The 18,670-nt window shown below is 43.4% G+C and overlaps 1 protein-coding gene across 21 annotated transcripts in view; it reads left to right on the forward strand.

Annotated features, from left to right (window-relative positions):
• The first annotated feature begins 12 nt into the window (after positions 1-12).
• The window catches only part of LOC123859441 (uncharacterized), a 105,547-nt gene continuing 86,889 nt past the window's right edge, over positions 13-18,670 (forward strand). For 5 of the 21 annotated variants that reach the window (XR_010410869.1, XM_064588910.1, XM_064588911.1 and 2 more), the window contains exons 1-2: positions 13-777; positions 2,436-2,594. Coding sequence is in view for 14 of the 21 variants with exons in the window: in XM_064588910.1 (XP_064444980.1) it covers positions 764-777; positions 2,436-2,594 (173 nt within the window). In the remaining 7 variants the exon portion in view is untranslated. The other 16 variants (XR_010410874.1, XM_064588903.1, XR_010410872.1 and 13 more) reach the window with 14 other exon arrangements.

An 18,670-nucleotide genomic window follows, 5' to 3' on the forward strand; every position in this document is an offset into this window, starting at 1 on the left:
GAATTCTCAAACATCTCAGGAATGCTGGTTGGCGCGGGCTGCTGCCAAGCGCCTCCCCTGGCTCCGTTGCACCTTTTTTTTTTTTTTCTTTTCTTTCTTTTTTTTTGGTCCTGGATCCGTCAAGAAAACAATCTCCCATTTTTTCCACTTTAAATAACTACTTCTATTGGGGAGGGCTCTTTCTGGCGTGTTGGTGGTGAAAGTGGTGGAAGGGGCGAGGGGGGCGAGTTCAGAACTTTGCCTGCACTGGGAGGGTGGGAGGACCTGGGAGGGAGGAACAAAAGTGGTTTTGTTTGGTGATGCCGAGTTGACCGGGCAGCCCTGGAAGCCCTCACCCGGGAAGGCAGCGAGCTGTTTGCTTGTTTACAGAGAAGGTGAGAGTCAAGTTATCTACTGAGAGGTGAACGGGGAGGGGGAGTGCGTCTGTGAGCCAGGACTATTTGTGGATTTCATAGAGGCATGCTCGAATCAAGTCCCAAAGCTTTGGCATGGTGTTTATTAGCCAAGTTAAGTGTATTGCAAATTAATACCCGCACTGGCATTTATGAATGAGAAGAGGAAAAAAAAAATCAACTTCCCCCACTGTCTGGCAGATTCCCAGGCAGAGGTCTTCCCCCTTCCGCCCCCCTCCCTTTTTTGGTATGTCGTACTTGTTTGTTTTTGGAGGTTCCCACTTTAGTTCCAGCCCACTGCCTGGGTTGGAAGTCCGAGAGGAAACGAACGCAGGGAATTCTCCGGGAGGCTGACTTCTACTTCCTCACGGATGCGGGAGACTGGGTAAGCCCTTCCAGCCTCCCTCCGCGGGCGGGAGGCGATGCTAACTAAGCAGCCAGCCAAAAGCCGGGGGGGACCACCTTGCAGTGATTTGTCCTGAGATCATCACCTGTGTATACTGCAATGCCAAACTAGATTCCAGCACCATTGTGCCCAGTGGATCTAAAGCTAAAAGTTATGTGGGGTTTTTAACACATTTCCTTGGGACCACTTAGAAGCCTCCCATTCCAAATGGATTGCAATGCTTTTCTAGTCAAGTACAAAGAAATAGATTAGAATATAATGTTCTGCAGTAAAACTGTTAGCAGAATATAAGATCCTATTCTGTCTTCCACACACTCAGTAGAAGACTCCCCTACAAAGCAATTTGCTTTAACATCATCAATATCATTAGTGTGATTGATAAATTTTCCCTCAAAATTTCAAAAACTATCTTCTTGTGCAATTTTAATAAAAACATACACAAGTAATTATGCTAATCTTTCTTTTATATGTGCTCTACAACTCTTCGTCCTTTTTAAAGTGTAGGGCTGCTCAGTCTTCACAATGTAGCAGTCTTGCTTAAGAAGTCCTTCAGTGCCAACTTTTCTGTGAATGACTCTGGTAATCACAATGAGAAGCTATTGCAGTGAAAACATCCTCCAATAAAGAGAACTGTGGCAGGAAAGATTTAAGTTTCATTCATTCAAAAGTGCCCTTTCATAAGTCTAAGAGGCTTTTGCTAGTTGGGAGTAGGATCTCTAAGGCTTTGTCGGAGGGGGTTTGGGGTGCGGGGCTTACTTTTCAAGACTATGGCTTGTCAGGTGCTATGCAAATAAAGAGGAAAATCTGGGCCCTACTTCGTACTCAAGACAGTCCATCCATTATTATTTGGAACACTTTTTTTTTTTTTCCTGCATTAAAGCTTCATTATTGTTTCCCTCTTAATGAAGTGACTAGGGATGGGGGTGAGTAGGCGCAGAGGGTGGGAGGAGGTCGTGGGGAGAGAATGGAGAGGAGTGTTCCTGGCTTCTGTTGTGGAGTCTTTTCTATTTGACTTCATGGTTGTAAGTATTTCCAGATGGTGAATCAGACACCAGACGTAACAATATTTCCATATTTGGGTATAGCAGTAGCCTGCGTTTTTAACATTTTTCTGCCTCTGTTATCCAACCACAAAGCATTCTTGACAGCTTCAAATGTTGTTAAATATAGACTTAACTTCTGTTCCCAGAGCAGGAAATTCTTCGGAATTCCTTGTTTTTCACGCAATCTGTCTATCATGATTTAAAATAAAATTATAGTGGATGATCCAACTGGCCGGTGGATATACCTTGCTCTTTTATTGAGGGGGGACGGAGGTCCGCAAAGAGATTCAGTCTGCTGCACAGCTTTGAAACACAGGCCATTCCAGAGATTCCTTTAAAAATCAGATTAAAGTTTTCTAACAAGGGTGTGTGGGTTTGTTTCTGGGCTTCATTTGGGGACTCTTGGAGGATGAGTTTGTCCTAAGGAGAAACTTAGAGAACCTTACCATCAGCTACCCATTTAAGGCAGGGAGTATGTTGTTGGGGGTGGGGGGCGGCTGGAGCAAACAGGGCCAGGAGGTGGGGGAGAGGGAGAGACTGGAGGAACCTATGTGCACAGCCTTTCCATATACTATGTCCTGGTGCGCCTGCTAGTAAACGACAGCATCAGATGAGAGGACTGCAGCTCCTCATGTCCAGCTTAAGGATGGTCCAGAAACCCCAGATGTCCGGTCGCCTTCTCACCTCCTCTGCTGAGAGCTGCAGATCAGTTCACGTTGACAGATTAGAGGGGAAATGTGCAAATGTTTATGGGTAAGTGTCTTCGGATGCTAATTCTGCATGGCTCTTTTGCTCTTTTTCCTCACTCCCTCCCTGCACGGGCGCCCCGTGAGGGAATGATGAGCCCGTGTTGTTTCCTTGGGCTGCAAGACACAGAGAAGGAGCTGCTTGTCTTCGGCAGCTCCAAGCTTTGAGCTGAGTGATGGGGACATTTCTCACCCGCTGCTGCCAGGGAATTTTAGGTCACCAAAAGAAGGGTTCACTGTCTGGCGGTAACTGAGAATAATAATCACCCTAAAACTGCCAACTCCTGTTTCCCAGCCCTAGACCAGTGGTTCTCAAACTTTGGCGTGTCTCAGAATCACCTGGAGGGCTGATTAAGAGACTGATTGCTGGGCCCTACCCCAGAGTTTCTTATTAGCTACATTTCTAACACGTCCCGAGGTGATGCTGCAGCTGCTGGCCCGGGGAATCACACCCTGAGAACCACCGCCTTGGACTGTCGGAGTGCCTCTACAGCGGTGTGTCTGCGCGGGCATGTGCCCTCTTGGTCAGGTCCTCGCCTGCACACCCAGTCTCACAACTACACTTTTTATAGCCACTTCAATGAACAGAACAATTTATGGTGACGGCGAAAGGTCAGCTTTAAGGTGGCGCCCCCGCCATCCTTTCCCTCCACCCCGCTCCGGGCCCCCACCCCCACCCTGTGGAGTGACGGTAGGGAGAGCCAGGGGTCATCGGGCTGGCGGCGGGACCTGGGTGGCCGGCGCGCGGGGAGGGCCTCGGCTGCCCTGGGGACCCCCGCGGAGACGGCGCGCAGGGTCCCCGCGGCGGGGAGACCGGGGGCTGGAGCGGTCGGCGCTCCAGGGCCGCTTGCCGCCCGCCGCCCCCTGCCGGCCGCCGGGCCCGCGCGCCCGAAGTCGCGGCGGTGGGCAGGACTCGAGGTTTCCGGCGGCGCGCGCCGCAGGACGCTTCCAGCCCCGGCCCATATTTGGTGAAAGTCTTTCAAGACTCCGTCATCCAGGTCCGGGGGGCGGCGGCGGCCCCCGGAGCGGGCCCAGAGACCGCGCGACCGCCGCGCTGCCGCGGAGTGCGGGCGCCGGGGCCTCAGGAGCTGCGGGCGGGCGGGACGGAGCGCGCGCGGGAGACCGCCGCGGCTCGGCCGCAGCCGCAGCCCCAGCCCCCCCTCCTGCGAGGGCCCAGGCCCACCCCGCGCTGCGTGGGAGGCTGGCGCGGAGGGCGCCGCGGCCGGATTATGTCACTTTTCCCGTCCACCCCACTGTTGACTCGTCCTCCCAGCGGGGCAGCGAGTTGCCGCGTTGTGCCAGACTTAGAGGGTACGCCCAGGCGCGGGGGTGTGGGTGTGTGTGTGTCAGAGGGTGGCGTTTGCTCCGACTTCGAGCCCACCCGAGAGCAGGGACATGGAATTGACTCCGGGGAGAAGTCCCAAAGGGCTGGGTCCTTTTATCCCGAGAAGGGAGAGAGGCTAGATTCGCTCTCGGCTTCTCTGGGTCTCTCACAACCCTTTCCTCTCTTACTCATCAGCCAGTCCCAAGGCGGGGGGAGGGGGGGCGGGGGCGCGGACCCCTGGATGGGAAGCCCTAGCTCTGCTGTCCACTAGCCTGCCCCCTCCGGTAAGCTATTCATCGTCTCTGGACCTTGTATCCTTCACCCGTCCTTTGGGAAAGGGGACCAGTAGGTAGTAGAGCAGGAGTAGCCCTTTGCAGGGCTGTTTCTTGCCATTCCCTCCTAATAGTAAGAGAAGCAAACGCTTACACCAGCTTACACCACTCTCTGTCAGGCACCGTTTTGAATGCCTGCTGTATGTTGACTCACTGAATTCTCCAATGCCCCATTGAGGCAGAGCCTCTTGTTAACACCATTTTCTATCTAAGTGAAGAAATGGAGGCACAGAAGGTAAGTGGCTAAGCAAAAGACCCTCAGCTAGGAGGTAGCGGATTGGACACAGGCGTCTTGGTTCTAACAAGCCTCCTACTTAAACATTGTGCATACTGCCTATTCCCCATCTCTTCGGACATTCAGGCCTGTCCCCTCTCTGAGAACTTTACTTTATCTAACTCTATCACAGCTTACCCAGATATTCCAGGATAAATGCATCAGATAGAAAAATAGTTGATAAGCTAACTGACCCTGTGCTAACCTCCGAGAATTGCCTAATGTACTGGCTCTTGGGGAGGAGGGGAGAAAGGGTGTTGCATTTTAAAAGGAAAAGCCTTAATGCAAGTAAGTTTATATAGTGGGCTTTTAAACAATTTGGCAGGCTGGTGGGGAAGATATCTGGGGTCCCCACATGGGGACCCTCTGATACCTCACCAGCCACACTGATCAAGGAGTCTCAATGTCTGGTGTAAGGCTTGAGCTGGTAGAAATTGCATTTGTCACAGAGAGTTTTCAAGGTCACTTACTTGATAGCTTATCAGTCTGAGTGTGCCTTACGGGTTGAATATGTTTTTAACCTGTTTTTTTCTGCTAGACATTATGAATATAATTATCTATGTATCTGAGGACAAACTGATTATCCCCTTTGAACCCCGGATTTATTCAGAGCTCCTGGCGTGTCATGGCACTAGTGACATCAGAGAGAGGGCCTTAACATTGACCTTCCCGTGGAGGACTCTGCCGTCTGTCATGGAAGTGGGTACAAAGTGCTGTGTGGACACTTCTCTGCCTGGGGAGTGAGGGTGGAAATACTCTGAGTCTGAAAGGATGAGCAAGAATCTGAGACAGGGAAAGACATTTGGGACAGAGGGAAACAGAGCCTTGACCATTGCATGACGAGGGTGCATCTAGTGTGCCTGGACCATAGGATTCCTTTGGGGAACTGGCAAGAGATGTTAACTAGGATGGTCGGCAAATGGCCTGACCTGTCATAACACTGGGACTCTGGTATTTGTGAGTCATGTGAGGTTTTGCCTTGGTTTCCTCATCTATAAGATAATGGGGTTGCCCCAGCTCAGGGTACATGCACTGAAGGGCTCACAGGGGTCAGACAAGTAACAAAATGCCATTTCAAGGATTAATGGTGGCTCACAGTAGGCCGCGGCACTGGGGAACCATGGTGATAGTGGGGACCAACCATGTGGGTCTGAGGGGTTGATAGGTGAAAATGTAGGTCCTGCGTTTGCCTGTTTTCTCATTTTTTAGAGGATATCAGCGATCTGGATTTTTCTGTGAAGTCCTTTAATTTTTTAAATGTTGACAATTAATTAAAACAATGTTAAAAAGCCATCTAAGTTAATTCTAGGAAAATCAAAGAGGGCAACATCTGGGGGCTGCCAGTCGTGATCTCTGGCCTGCATGACTTTAGAACCTGTCCTGCTCCAGCATTCTGTTACTCCCAACCACTCACAAACTAATAGTACCCTGGGCTCCAGGTTTTAATTTGTCAGGTTGACAAGACTTTCGTTTACTTAAGAATCAGGGCTGCCACTTAACTCAATTGTAGGAGTTTATACTTTATAAACAAAATTAGAATGAGTCTTTTTCTTATTTTCTACTTCACTCACTCCCAGACACTACTGAGTCTCCTTCTTTCTTCTCCCCCTGAATTTATGTTATAACCAGCTGGCATTGTCTTGGCAGCATGATAGGAAACACTTTTTTTTTAGGGCGTCTGTAACCAGTGGGAACTATATCTGTTTATTTCCTCCACCTGGCGTTTGTCCACAGGAAGCTAGGCATTTCTAACCCCCTCACCTTACAGAACTTATTATTTGGTGATAACACAGAAACATTTCATTGGAACAGACTAGAAGGCACCTCTCCCACTCCACCCGCAATCCATCTTCTAAACGTGATTGAGCAATCTGATATATATTAATTATCAGTCACTATCAAATGGCTCCAGATGCAAACGATTAAGAATTAACTTCCTCTTGTGTTTTATTTCCAGAGATACCTGTCTCTTAATTGCCTACTTAAAACCACCCATACCACATTCAGAATTTAGAAAAGATTTGATTTGGGCACAGTACTTGAGCACCCAGATCCTACAGAAAAATTGAAGCAATTTATTCTTGCAGATTTTTGCTGGTCTGAGGACGAAGAACAAAGGAGGATTCCGGCTGTTGGGCTGATTATGTGAAATAAGACATAAGACACGTTTAATGCTCAGCAGGATGCTTGGGACATAGTAAGTGCCTAATAAATTCCAATTACTGCTACAGCTAAGCCCCATCATTATCTTCACTTTTATTACAATTAGCATAGAATGAGCTAGCCTTATCCTCTAGAGAATATTCTGCATTCTTTGGACTAGATGAACTCAAGTTATAAAAACATTTGATAAACGGTATATAGATGAAGTGATTGAAAAAGTCCATGCAGCCCAGTTCTCTGGCTTGCACTGGAGTCCCAGTGACCATTTAAGAAAGCACTTGAGCATTGCCTGTCATCGAATTGCAAATTTGCCTACAGGCAAAGGTGAGCCCTGTGACATTTTGCCTTGGTTTCCTCATCTATAAAAGATAATGTGGTGGCCCCAGCTCAGGGGTCATGCACTCAAGTGCCCCAGGGACCAGCCAGGTACAAAAGACCATGCCTGAGGACTATTGGCAGCCGGCTCCTGGCCTCAGCATATGGGAGCCATGGGGATAGTTCTATCTATGGGACCCGGGTTTTGCCTGCCAAAGACTAGGGAGTTAGTACATATAGATGAGTTAGTGATTTTAACTAATGTTAATACCCCTATTGGTTATAGTATTCCATTTTATGTCCGTTTAAATGATTAGAAAACTGAGGCTTAGCTAGCTCGCATCAGTAACTGGTGCAAAGGCACAGAGCTGTTGAGGGAGAGCAGAGGGTCTGTCTCCAAAGGTTATTCTTTTAAGGAAGAACATGGGAGGGACTCCTGGGTTGCTCAGTCGGTTGAGTGTCTGCCTTCGGCTCGGGTCATGATCCCAGGGTCCTGGGCTCAATGGAGTCTCATATTGGGCTCCTTGCTCAGTAGGGAGCCTGCTTCTTCCTCTGCCTGCCGCTCCCCCAGCTTGTGCTCTCTGTCTCTCTCTCTTTCTCTCTCTCTCTCTGACAAATAAATAAAATCTTTAAGAAAAAAACAAAGAACATGGGATTAACCCTCCATGAAATCTGCATTAAAGTTTAGAAACTACCCCTCAACTTCTTGACTTCCCCTAACAACTGACTGTGGGTGTTACTTAAATATATTTCTAAATGTTTCTTGGACTCATTTGGTTTTCAGTAATTGTGGGCCCCAGTTTCTTCACGAGAGTCTGGTAATGAATGAGTTAAACCATAAAAGAGGGTTCCCTCCGCACAGGGACCCTTGCCTAAGCTTGCTCCGATTTCCTCTGGAGAAAGAGATGTGTCAGAACAAAGGAGGAACTCAGAGATTGAGAGATACTTCTGCTGTAACTTAGTCATCAGGATCAACTTTGTTACTTGAGGCAGACAGAGCCGCCACCTCCCACAACCATCGGTCACCCTTGCAACAGTTACTAAGCACGGAGCCCTCCAGGCACCCACCTTGAACACCCTGTGTCTCTGAGACTTACACAAGTGTCTCTCAGCCTTGGATGTAAGGGTGGGGGTGGGGTGCCCAAGGTTAGGACAATAAGTAAAAAGCAAAGAGCACTTTGAGGCTAGTCCCAGGCATTTCTTTTAAATCTTATACCCCCTTTCCTTTGAGTAGGTTTTAGCTCTCCAAAGAAAAGTGTTTTTAAACAGCCAATCTTTGTGTGTGTGTGTAGTTGTTTCTAACTTTTTTTTTCTTTCTTTTAAAACTGAGATACCATTGACATATAACATTATATTAGTTTCAGGTGTACAACATATGGTCCAATATTTGTATATATTGGGAAATGTTCACCACAATATGTTTAGTTAACACCCATCACCACACACAGTTACAATGTTTTTTCTTGTGAGGTGAACTTTTTAAGATCTACTCTCTTAGCAACTCTGAAATATACAACACGGTATTATTAACTATAGTCACCATGCTGTACATGACATCTCCAGGATTGATTTATTTTATAACTGGAAGTTTGTACCTTTGATCACCTAAACAGTCAATTCTTAATGGACAAAGATAATATGTTTTCAATGCTTGAATTTCTGAGACTCTGGGAAAGGCTGCTGGGGAATGATAACATGTAGAATATATACTGAAGCATTGCAGATCCAGAAGATTGGTGATTCAGGTCAATCCTATCAATATGGTATGTGTGCCAGGCTTTGTGCTAGGTGGCAACCCAAAGAGAAATAGTATCTAGACTTTGCCACCATGGCTCTCGCAAAGGGGGGGAGGGGAGAGATGTAGATGTTGATGCAGATAATACAATACAGTGACCTATGTTCTAGGTGCAATGCAACCAAGGGATGTCTAGTTTAGAGCCCCACCCCTTAAAGATGAGAGGACTTGTTGAGTTAGTAAATTCTGATGGATGGGCGGGGTCAGGCACAGCTCTGCACAGGCACTTGCATACACATTCTCCCTGAAGGTGGCAGTTGTAGAGGACGTGCACATCTTCGCAAGACATTAGGAAACACCCGAACGTGAGAACCTTAAAAGATGCATTGATTACAAACAAAAGCAGCCCTTTGGGTGCCGGTGGAAATTCTTATTGCGATGGATCCTTCTTTCTGAGAGAGGAGGGGAGGGAACTGACATTTATAGGACACCTGACACGAGCCAAATGCCTTAAAGGTGATCTCACGGGATGTTCAGGAAAATCCTCTAAGATGAACATTTTAACATCTTTCTAAGCTTAGAAAGTGGGGATTCAGAGAAGTTAAGCAACTTGCCCAACACCAGGCAGTTAGAATGTGACCAAACAGGGATTCTAACCCAGTCCTGTCAGACTGCAAAGCCCATACCCATTTGCATTTCTGTGGCACTGTCCTGAGTTTCCCTTTATGAGTGTTTCCTCTTTTTCCCCTTTCTTGTATTGTTACCACCTCACCTTTATAGAGCTAGCCTTTCCCTTTTTCTTAGCACTTTCAGATTCATTGATGTTGATGTCTTTGAGCCACTGGTGAGTCTAGCTTCTAAAAGGAGGTGCAGACTGAAGCAAATGGGATCATTACCATCTTGTCCACATCATCACCACATCGTTATAATCAGAGAGCCGGCATGGTGACGTGCATCTCCACTTACACCTGCTTCCTTGCTGGGCACTGTGGAGAATGATTTAGATGGATGTGATTTCTGTTATCTGGGGGACAGCTGACAAGTTCCAGAGGACGTGGAGTTTAATGAGAAATAACGAAGGAAGCGTTATTTGGGGATTCTGTGTTTGAAGGACAGAAGGGAAGTGCCAGGGCAGTCAGAGCCCGCAATCGAGGGCTGTGTGCAGGCTCCCTAAAGGCAAGGCAGTAACAACAAAAGATAACGGGAAAAGGGCAAGTACAAAGAGAGTGAAACTCAGAAGGAAGCCAGGGGACTATACGAAGAGGGTAGTGGGCCGGTGCACTGAGGCACGCGCGCACATGCACACATTCATATGCTCCTGTGTTGCGGTTGGTGAGGATGGGAGGGTTGGAATGAGAAGATCATAGTGAATTATGACGTCCCCATGGATTCATTTTCTTGTTACCACAGTCGATCTAGATTTCATTCATCTTTCTTTTCTCTGGGCTTTCACCACGTTCTAGGTCATCGTTCTACTATTTTGAGGGAACCAAAAAGGGCCTACTTTCATAGCTGGGCCATCAATTTTCAGGGGTTTGCAACCCTGAAAGCTGGGGCTACAGAAGGAGGTAGGGGTGAGGATGGGAAGGGGAGCAAACTCGGGGAAGCCTTCTGAAGTGGCATAAACTGAGAATTGAGACAATTTCCACTTGAAGTCACCTCTCCACTTATGAATCATTAACCATCTGGAACCAAATGCAGTTAATTTAGCACCACGTTGGAAAGCTTATAACGTGAACCACATTCCAGGGCCCGGGCATCCAGGTTTTAATCCTTTGTAAACGCCTCTCTTTTGGAACACAATTTGGTGTCAGTACATAGGAACTAAGAATTGTGCCAACTGGTGAGTAATCGCTCTCTGCTTTCTTCCAAAGCACTGTGGGAAAAGGATGGGCAGACTGGTTCAGATAAAACCCAGTCCCACCCAAACTCTCACTGAAGACTTGAAACAAATCCATTTTTAAAATGTTTTTAAAATCTAACTGAACTCAGAAATGATAATAAACCTCTGTTCTTTGCTTTCAACTTGGATCTGAAGGCTTGCTTGTTTTGTTTTTCTAAGTCTCTGGCTATCACACTGGGTTATAATCCTTTAGTTTGTGCTTGCCTTTTAAAGGACATTTAATAAATGATGGCACTATGCTAGGTTTTTTTTTTTTTTTAAGATTTCATTTATTTGAGAGAGAGAGAGAGAGTGAGAAACAGCATGAGAGGGTAGAGGGTCAGAGGGAGAAGCAGGCTCCCCACTGAGCAGGGAGCCCAATGAGGGCCTCGATCCCAGGACTCCAGGATCATGACGTGAGCCAAAGGCAGTCGCTTAACCGACTGAGCCACCCAGGCGCCCACATTGTGCTAGGTTTTGAGGATACACAGATGTGGTCCCTGACTTTGAGGACCACATAGGCTAGAAGTGGTGAGAGCGTGCGTAAATAATGTGTGTGAAATACTGTGTAATAGATCCCTTCATAAAGGTACAGTGTGCACCTTTACTGTACCATGGACCCATACTAAGGGTGAGGGTCACTGCACTGGACAGTGTTGCTCTTGGAACTTCCACTGATTCCTCTGCAAACTTGGAAGAACAAGCAATGTTTTTCTCTGCTTGAATTTAATTGACTCTGCTTATGATATAGTATCAACATGAGCCTTGGGAGTCCTCTGACAACCTCTCATTAATAAGGGTTGGATATTTTTGTATCAAATGCCTTTCCACTTCCCTTTGATAAGCCATCCAGGTATTTAGAGCCTTTTGGGTAAACTTACATCTTCTGGTGTTCTAATGATAACTAGGGGATATGTGAATTATATTTTTGGCCTTAGCTGAAATGGTGCATGATGAATCTCAAGATTGCTGTTTTATAGTTTTAAAGGTGATCCCAGTTATTTGAAGCTTTTTTCCTAGGCAGTTGACTACAGTGGGAGTGGACAAGGAGGGAGAGCATATTGAGTAAGAGGACTGTACTCCAGAATTCTATTACATTGGTGGCATTTTAGAGAATTGTTTAATTTGATTCCACCATTGTTTGTGGTGTGCCATCTGGTGTTGTTTCCTTTCTTCTATTTACTTTGGCTTTAGTTTTCTCTTATTTGTCAAGTTTCTTAATGTGGAGGCTGAGGTCACTGATTAAGACTTTTTTCCTTTCTGTTATAAGCTTTTAGTGCTATAGATTTCTCTCTAACCCTGGCTTCGACTGCATCCCACAAATTTTGATATGTTTCTTTTATTTTCATTTGGTTCAAAGGACTTTCTAATTTCCTTTTTGATTTCTTTTTCACTTCCGAGTTATTTTAAAAAGTGTGTTATTTGGGATCAAACGATTTGGATAGTTTTCAAGTATTCTGTTATTTATTTCTAGTTTAGTTTAATTGTGGTCAGAAAATAAACTGTGTATGACTTGAATTCTTTTACATTTATTGAGACTTATTTCATGCCTCAGAATATGTTCTGTCTTGAAAAGAATACCTCTCTGCTGTGTGGGTAGAGTGTTCTATAAACGTCTGTTAGGCTAAGCTGTGTGAAAGTGATGTTCAAGTGTTCTGTATTCCCACTGATTTTTGTCTACCTAGTCTTTGGGTAAATAAAAGAGTAGTATTGAAACCTCCAACTGCAGTTATGGATTTATCTATTTTTCCTTTTAGTTCTGTCAGGTTTTGCTTGATACATTTTAAACATCTGTTATTAGGTGCATAAACATGTAAGTTTGCTAAATTCTCTTGAAAAATTAACCCCTCTATAATTATGAAATGACCTTCTGTGATACTTAATTTTATGTGTCAACTTGACTAAGCCATGGAGTACCCAGATATTTGGTCAAACCTTATTCTGTGTGTGTCTGTAAGGGTGTTTTTGGATAAGATTAACATTTGAATTGGTAGACTGAGAGAAGTAGATTGCTCTCTCCATTGTTGGGGTGGGGGAGGGGGTGTTGATCCAATCAGCTGAAGGCCTAAATAGAACCAAAGGCTGAGTAAGAAGAAATTCCTCCTACCTGAATGCCTTTGAGCTGGGAACATCTGTTTTTCCTGTCTTTGGACTTGAACTGAAACATCTCTTCTTCCTGGGTCTTGAGCCTGCTGGCCTTGGGACTGGAACTACACCATCAGTTCTCCTGGATCTCCAGCTTGCCAGCTGGAGATCTTGGGTTTTGTCAGCCTCCATACTCATAGGAGCCAATTTCTTATACTAAACTTCCTTTTTTTTTTTTTAAGGGGGGAGGGGCAAAGGGAGAGGGAGAGAGAAAATCTTAAGCAGGCTCCACACCCAGCTTGGATTGGTGGGATCTCACAACCCTGAGATGCTGACCTGAACCGAAATCAAGAGTTGGACACTTAACCAACTGAGTCACCCAGGTGCCCCTAAACTTCTATATGTATATGTTTGTTTATATTATATATATTCATATAATGTATATTATATATATATGTATGTATTTATATGTATATATATTTCCTATTGGTTCTTTTTCCCTGGGGAACTCTAATACATTCTCTTTATCCCTACTGATATTATTCACTCTGAAATCTACTCCCAACTCCAGTTTTCTTTTGATTAGTGTTAGCATGTTATATTTTTTCATCTCTTACTTTTAATCTATGTGTGTCTTTACACTTAAAGTGGGTTTCTTGGGTGCCTGGGTGGCTCAGTGGTGAAGCATCTGCCTCTGGCTCAGGTCATGATCCCAGGATCCTGGGATCGAGTCCACATCTGGCTCCCTGCTCAGCAGAGAGCCTGCTTCTCCCTCTCCCTCTGCAGCTCCCCCTGCTTGTGCTCTCTCTCTCTCTCTGTGTAAAATAAATAAATAAAATCTTTTTAAAAATAAATAAATAAATAAAGTGGGTTTCTTGTTTTGCTTGTTTATCCAATGTAACGGTCTCTTTTAATTGAGGTGTTTAGACCATTCACACTTAATGTGATTATTGATGCAGTTAGGATTAATCTGTCATCTTGCTGTTTTCTACTTGTCCCATCTATTCTTTATTCCTCTTTTAACATTTTTCTTTCTTTTTCAAACTGTATTTTTTTTTCAAGATTTTATTTATTTGTGAGAGAGACAATGAGAGACAGAGAGCATGAGAGGGAGGAGGGTCAGAGGGAGAAGCAGACTCCCTGCTGAGCAGGGAGCCTGATGTGGGACTCGATCCCGGGACTCCAGGATCATGACCTGAGCCGAAGGCAGTCGCTTAACCAACTGAGCCACCCAGGCGCCCCAAACTGTATTTTTTTTAATAATTCTATTTTACTCCTTTTATTGGCTTATGGGCTATAACTCTTTGTTAATTTCAGCGGTTGCTTTAGGGTTTACAGTATACATTTTAAATCTATCACAGACTACCTTCAAGTGATTTTATACTGTTTCACATAATATGAGTACCTTACGACAGTACAACAGTACTTCTCCCTGAAGCACTTCTTTTAATGTTTCTTGTGCAGGTGTGCTGGTGATGAATTCTCTCAGCTTTTCTGTATTTAAAAAAGAATTTGTCGCATTTTCCTTTTTTTAACTTTTTTATTTTGAAATAATGTAGACTCCAGGAAGTTGCAAAAAAAAAATATTAGAGTCAGTCCCATGAACCTTTCACTGACCTTTCTCTAATGGTGGCATCTTATAACTGTAGTACAATAAAACCAGGAAATTGACGTGAGTACAGTACTGTTAACTAGCCTACTTACCTTATTCAGTTTTCACCAGTTGTTTCATGTACTCATTTGTGTATTTTACCTTCATATTTGAAAGTTATTTTTACTGGATATTGGACTTCTATATTTCCAGTCTTTTCTTCCATTAAAAGATGTCTCACTGCTCTGGCTTGTGTTGTTTCTGATGAGAAGTCTTTTGACATTCTTAGCTTTATTCTTCCCTATGTAATGTATCATTTCTGTGGCTTCTTTTAAGAATTTTCTCTTTATCACAAGTTTGAAGCAATTTGATTGTGATGTGCCTTGTGTAGTTTTCTTATATTTATTGTGCTTGGGATTCTAGGATCAATGGGTTTATAATTTTCATCAAATTTGTAAAAATTTTTCAGCCATTATCCTCAAATATTTTTTGGTCTCACATCACACTCCCTCTCTGCATTTAGGAGACTCCATATTAGGTCACTTGAAGTTTTTCCCAACTCACTGGACTCTCTTATTTTACTTTTAGTCTTTTTATTCCTCTATGTGTTTTATCCTGGATAATTTTTAAAGCTATGTCTCAAGTTCATTTATCTTTTTTTTATGATAAACATAATCTGCTGTTAATCACATTTATTGTATTTTTTTTTACATTTATTATATTTTTCATCTCAGACATTCTATTTTCAACTCTAGAAGCTTGATTTGGGTCTTGAAAATATCTCCATGTAGCTACACAGCAGTTAATCTTTTTATGACCTGACCTTGTTGAATATATGGAATATAGTTATAATAACTCTTTTAATGTCCTTTTCTGAGAATTTTATCATATGTGTCATTCCTGGGTCTGTTTCTACTGAATGCTTTTTCTCCTCAATATAGATCATATTTTATTATTCATTTGAAAGCTTGGCAATTTTTGATTGGATGTCAGATATTGTGAATTTTATTTTCTTGGGTGCTAAATATATTTATATCCCTAAAATTATTCTTAGATTTTATTCTGGAACATAGTTAGGTTACTTGGAAACAATTGAATCCTTTCAAGTCTTGTTTTTAAGCCTTATTAGGGACCAGAGAGCATTTAGTCTAGGCTGAATTTGTCCCCACTACTGAGGCTAAACCTTTCTGAGTACTTCAACTGCTGTCCCCTGACTTAAGAAGTTTTTCACTCTGGGGGCGCCTGGGTGGCTCAGTCGTTAGGCGTCTGCCTTCGGCTCAGGTCATGATCCCAGGGTCCTGGGATCGAGTCCCGCATTGGGCTTCCTGCTCTGTGGGAAGCCTGCTTCTCCCTCTCCCATTCCCCCTGCTTGTGTTCCCCCTCTTGCTGTGTCTCTCTCTATCAAATAAACAAATAAAATCTTAAAAAAAAAAAAAAAGTTTTTCACTCTGGCTGGTAGAAACACAAACTATTTCCAGTTCTGTGTGTGTTCCAATAATTGTTCCCTCCACTCCTTTTAGACAGTTCTTACCCCAGCCTTGGATAGTTCCTTACCTGAATGCACCATTCATTCAGTACTTAGTCGATGACACGAAGGCTGTGCTTTTCAGATCTTTTCTGTGCAGCTCTTCCCTGTTCAGTACTTTGCCCTATTTTCTCTAGACACTTTGGCTTCTCTAGACACCTGTCTCTGTCAGATCAACTCAGGGAGACTGCTGGACTCTGACAGGGTCCCCCTGCCTGAGCTGCAGCCTGGATATTCTTTTCAGGCAATGAGCCAGGGTAATTGTAGGTCTCATCTCTTTTATTTTCCCACTCTAAGCAGTCACTAGACTGTACTGTTTGATGTCCTATGTCTATAAAATGTTTCCTATATTTTGTCTGGCTTTTTTATTTGTTGCAGGTGGGAAAGTAAATACGGTCATTGTTTCTCCATTTTAGCAGATAATAGAAGTCCTGCAACTGGAATTTTGCTGAAGAAACTTTATTGGCTCCCTAGGGCTGCTATAACAAAGTATCACAAACTGGATGGCTTAAAACAGCAGAAATATATTCTCTCACAGTTCTAGAGGCTCAAAGTCCAAACTCAAGGTGTCAGCAGTGCCATGCTCCTTCCAAAGACTCTTCCTTGCCTCTCTTAGCTTTTGGTGGTTGGCTGCAACCCTCAGCGTTCCTTGGCTGTAGATGCATCACTCCAATCTCTGCTTTCATCTTCACATGGACTTCTCCCTGGTGTGCCTATGTCTCTGTGTCCAAATTTCCTCTTCTTATAAAGGCACCAGTCATTGGATCAGTGGTGCCTTTGGTCCATTGGTGAACCCTAATCCACCCCAATCCAGTATAATCTCTTCTTAACTTGATTATATCTGTGTCTTAGTTTGGGGTGCTGTAACAGAATATCATAGACTGGGTAGCTTAAAAAAACAAACATTTATTTCTCACAGTTCTGGAGGCTGGCAAGTCTAAGATCAAGGTCCCCAAGAGACCCAGTGTCTGGTGAGACCACTATTCCTGGTTTGCAGATAACTGTCTTCACTGTGTCCTCACTGCAAAGAGAGCAGAAAGGTATTCCTCTCTCTCATGTCTCTTCTTATAAGAACACTGATTCCATTCATAAGGACTCCACACTCATGACTTAATTACGTCTCAGAAGCTCCATTTTCATACATCGCCCACATTGGCAATTTAGGCTTCAACATGAATTTGTGGGGATGGGGCCCATAAACATTCAAACATTCAGTCCATAGCAATCTACAAACACCCTACATCAAATAAGGTCACATTCACAGGTACCAGGAGTTAACATTTTAACATATCCTTAAGGGGGGGATACAGTTTAACTTGTAATAGAAATATGTATTCTTCTTTTTTTTTTTTTAATGTATCTTTTTTTTAAAGTAAGCTGTATGCCCAATGTGGAGCTTGAACTCATGACCCCAAGATCAAGAGTTGCATGTTCTACCAACTGAGCCAGCCAGGCATCCCTTTCTTCATTTTTTTATGTTTTATTAAGTTTTTTATTTTAATTTCAGTATAGTTAACATACAGTGTTATATTAGTTTCAGGTGTATAAATATAGTGATTCAACAATTTTATACATTGTTCAGTGCTCATCACCTTTAGTCCCTATCACTTATTTCTCCCATCCCCCACCCTATGCTTCTTGATTAAAGTATATTTTAAATAAAACAAAGGTGACTGATCTTTTGGGGAAACTGTTAAAATACTCTGCATTATTAGTTTATCTATAGATATCCTCAAATATTTATGATAGTTTCTTTTTTTTTCCTTTAAGAAGGAGATCAGTTTTATTTTATTTTTTTAATAAGATCTTCTTTATTATGAAAGTGATACAAACCACATTACAGCTGATACAGAAAATAGAGGGAATAATCAGCTATAATTTTATGATAGTTTCTAAATCAATTCCATATTTATCTTAATTATGATTTGTTAATACAATGAAATTATTGCTTTAAAACCATATTGGTTTTTTTAAAAAAATAAACATTATATATTTTTTGGTCTTCTGTTTCACCCTGAACCAAAGGGATTATTAGGGATTAACAGGGTTCAAACTGGAAATTGTAGGAATCAGCTGCTGTGATGTTATTTTAAGAGTAGCTTCTTGCCTGAGGATTAAAATATGTAGTCAATTAAATCTTCATTATTTGGAGGGATTAGAAGAAATGCTGCCAAATAGGCTGACCCTTGGTTTCATTTACAAATTCTTTTTAAACAAAAGCCAGAAAAGAATCACTCACATACTCATCCAGTCTCTAATAAAGTTTAATTCCATAAGCTAATATCATCAATGACAGAACCATAGTCAAAATTAGAACATGACTCATAGAGGTCTACATTCTAAAAGGACTTCCCTTAGGGTGATAATAAATGTTTAATCATCCATGTGCCCACAGATCCACAGGCTTTCTTTTTTTTTCTTTTTAAAGATTTTATTTATTTATTTGAGAGAGAGAATAAGAGAGAGAGAGAGAAAGAGAGCACAAGAGGGGGGAGGGTCAGAGGGAGAAGCAGACTCCCTGCGGAGCAGGGAGCCCAATGTGGGACTCGATCCTGGGACTCCAGAATCATGACCTGAGCCGAAGGCAGTCGCTTAACCAACTGAGCCACCCAGGTGTCCCCACAGGCTTTCTGAAGTGGAAGGGAATTCTGACATCGCCATCATCATACTTAATATAGTGTACTATTTTAATTGTCTGTTTATGTGACTTTCTCCCCCAGAAAACCATGAGACAACAAATACCTTGGTACTTACTTAACACAGTATAATGTACTAGGTTTTCAGTAAATATTTGTACAAGAGATGACAACAGGAAATGAGGAAGAAAGGACCAAACAAGTGAATGAATAAGGCCCAA

This window comes from Mirounga angustirostris, unplaced genomic scaffold (genome assembly GCF_029215605.1).
Source record: "Mirounga angustirostris isolate CCGP_5_RB_7025 unplaced genomic scaffold, mMirAng1.0.hap1 SCAF_4, whole genome shotgun sequence".
Classification (NCBI taxonomy): domain Eukaryota; kingdom Metazoa; phylum Chordata; class Mammalia; order Carnivora; family Phocidae; genus Mirounga; species Mirounga angustirostris.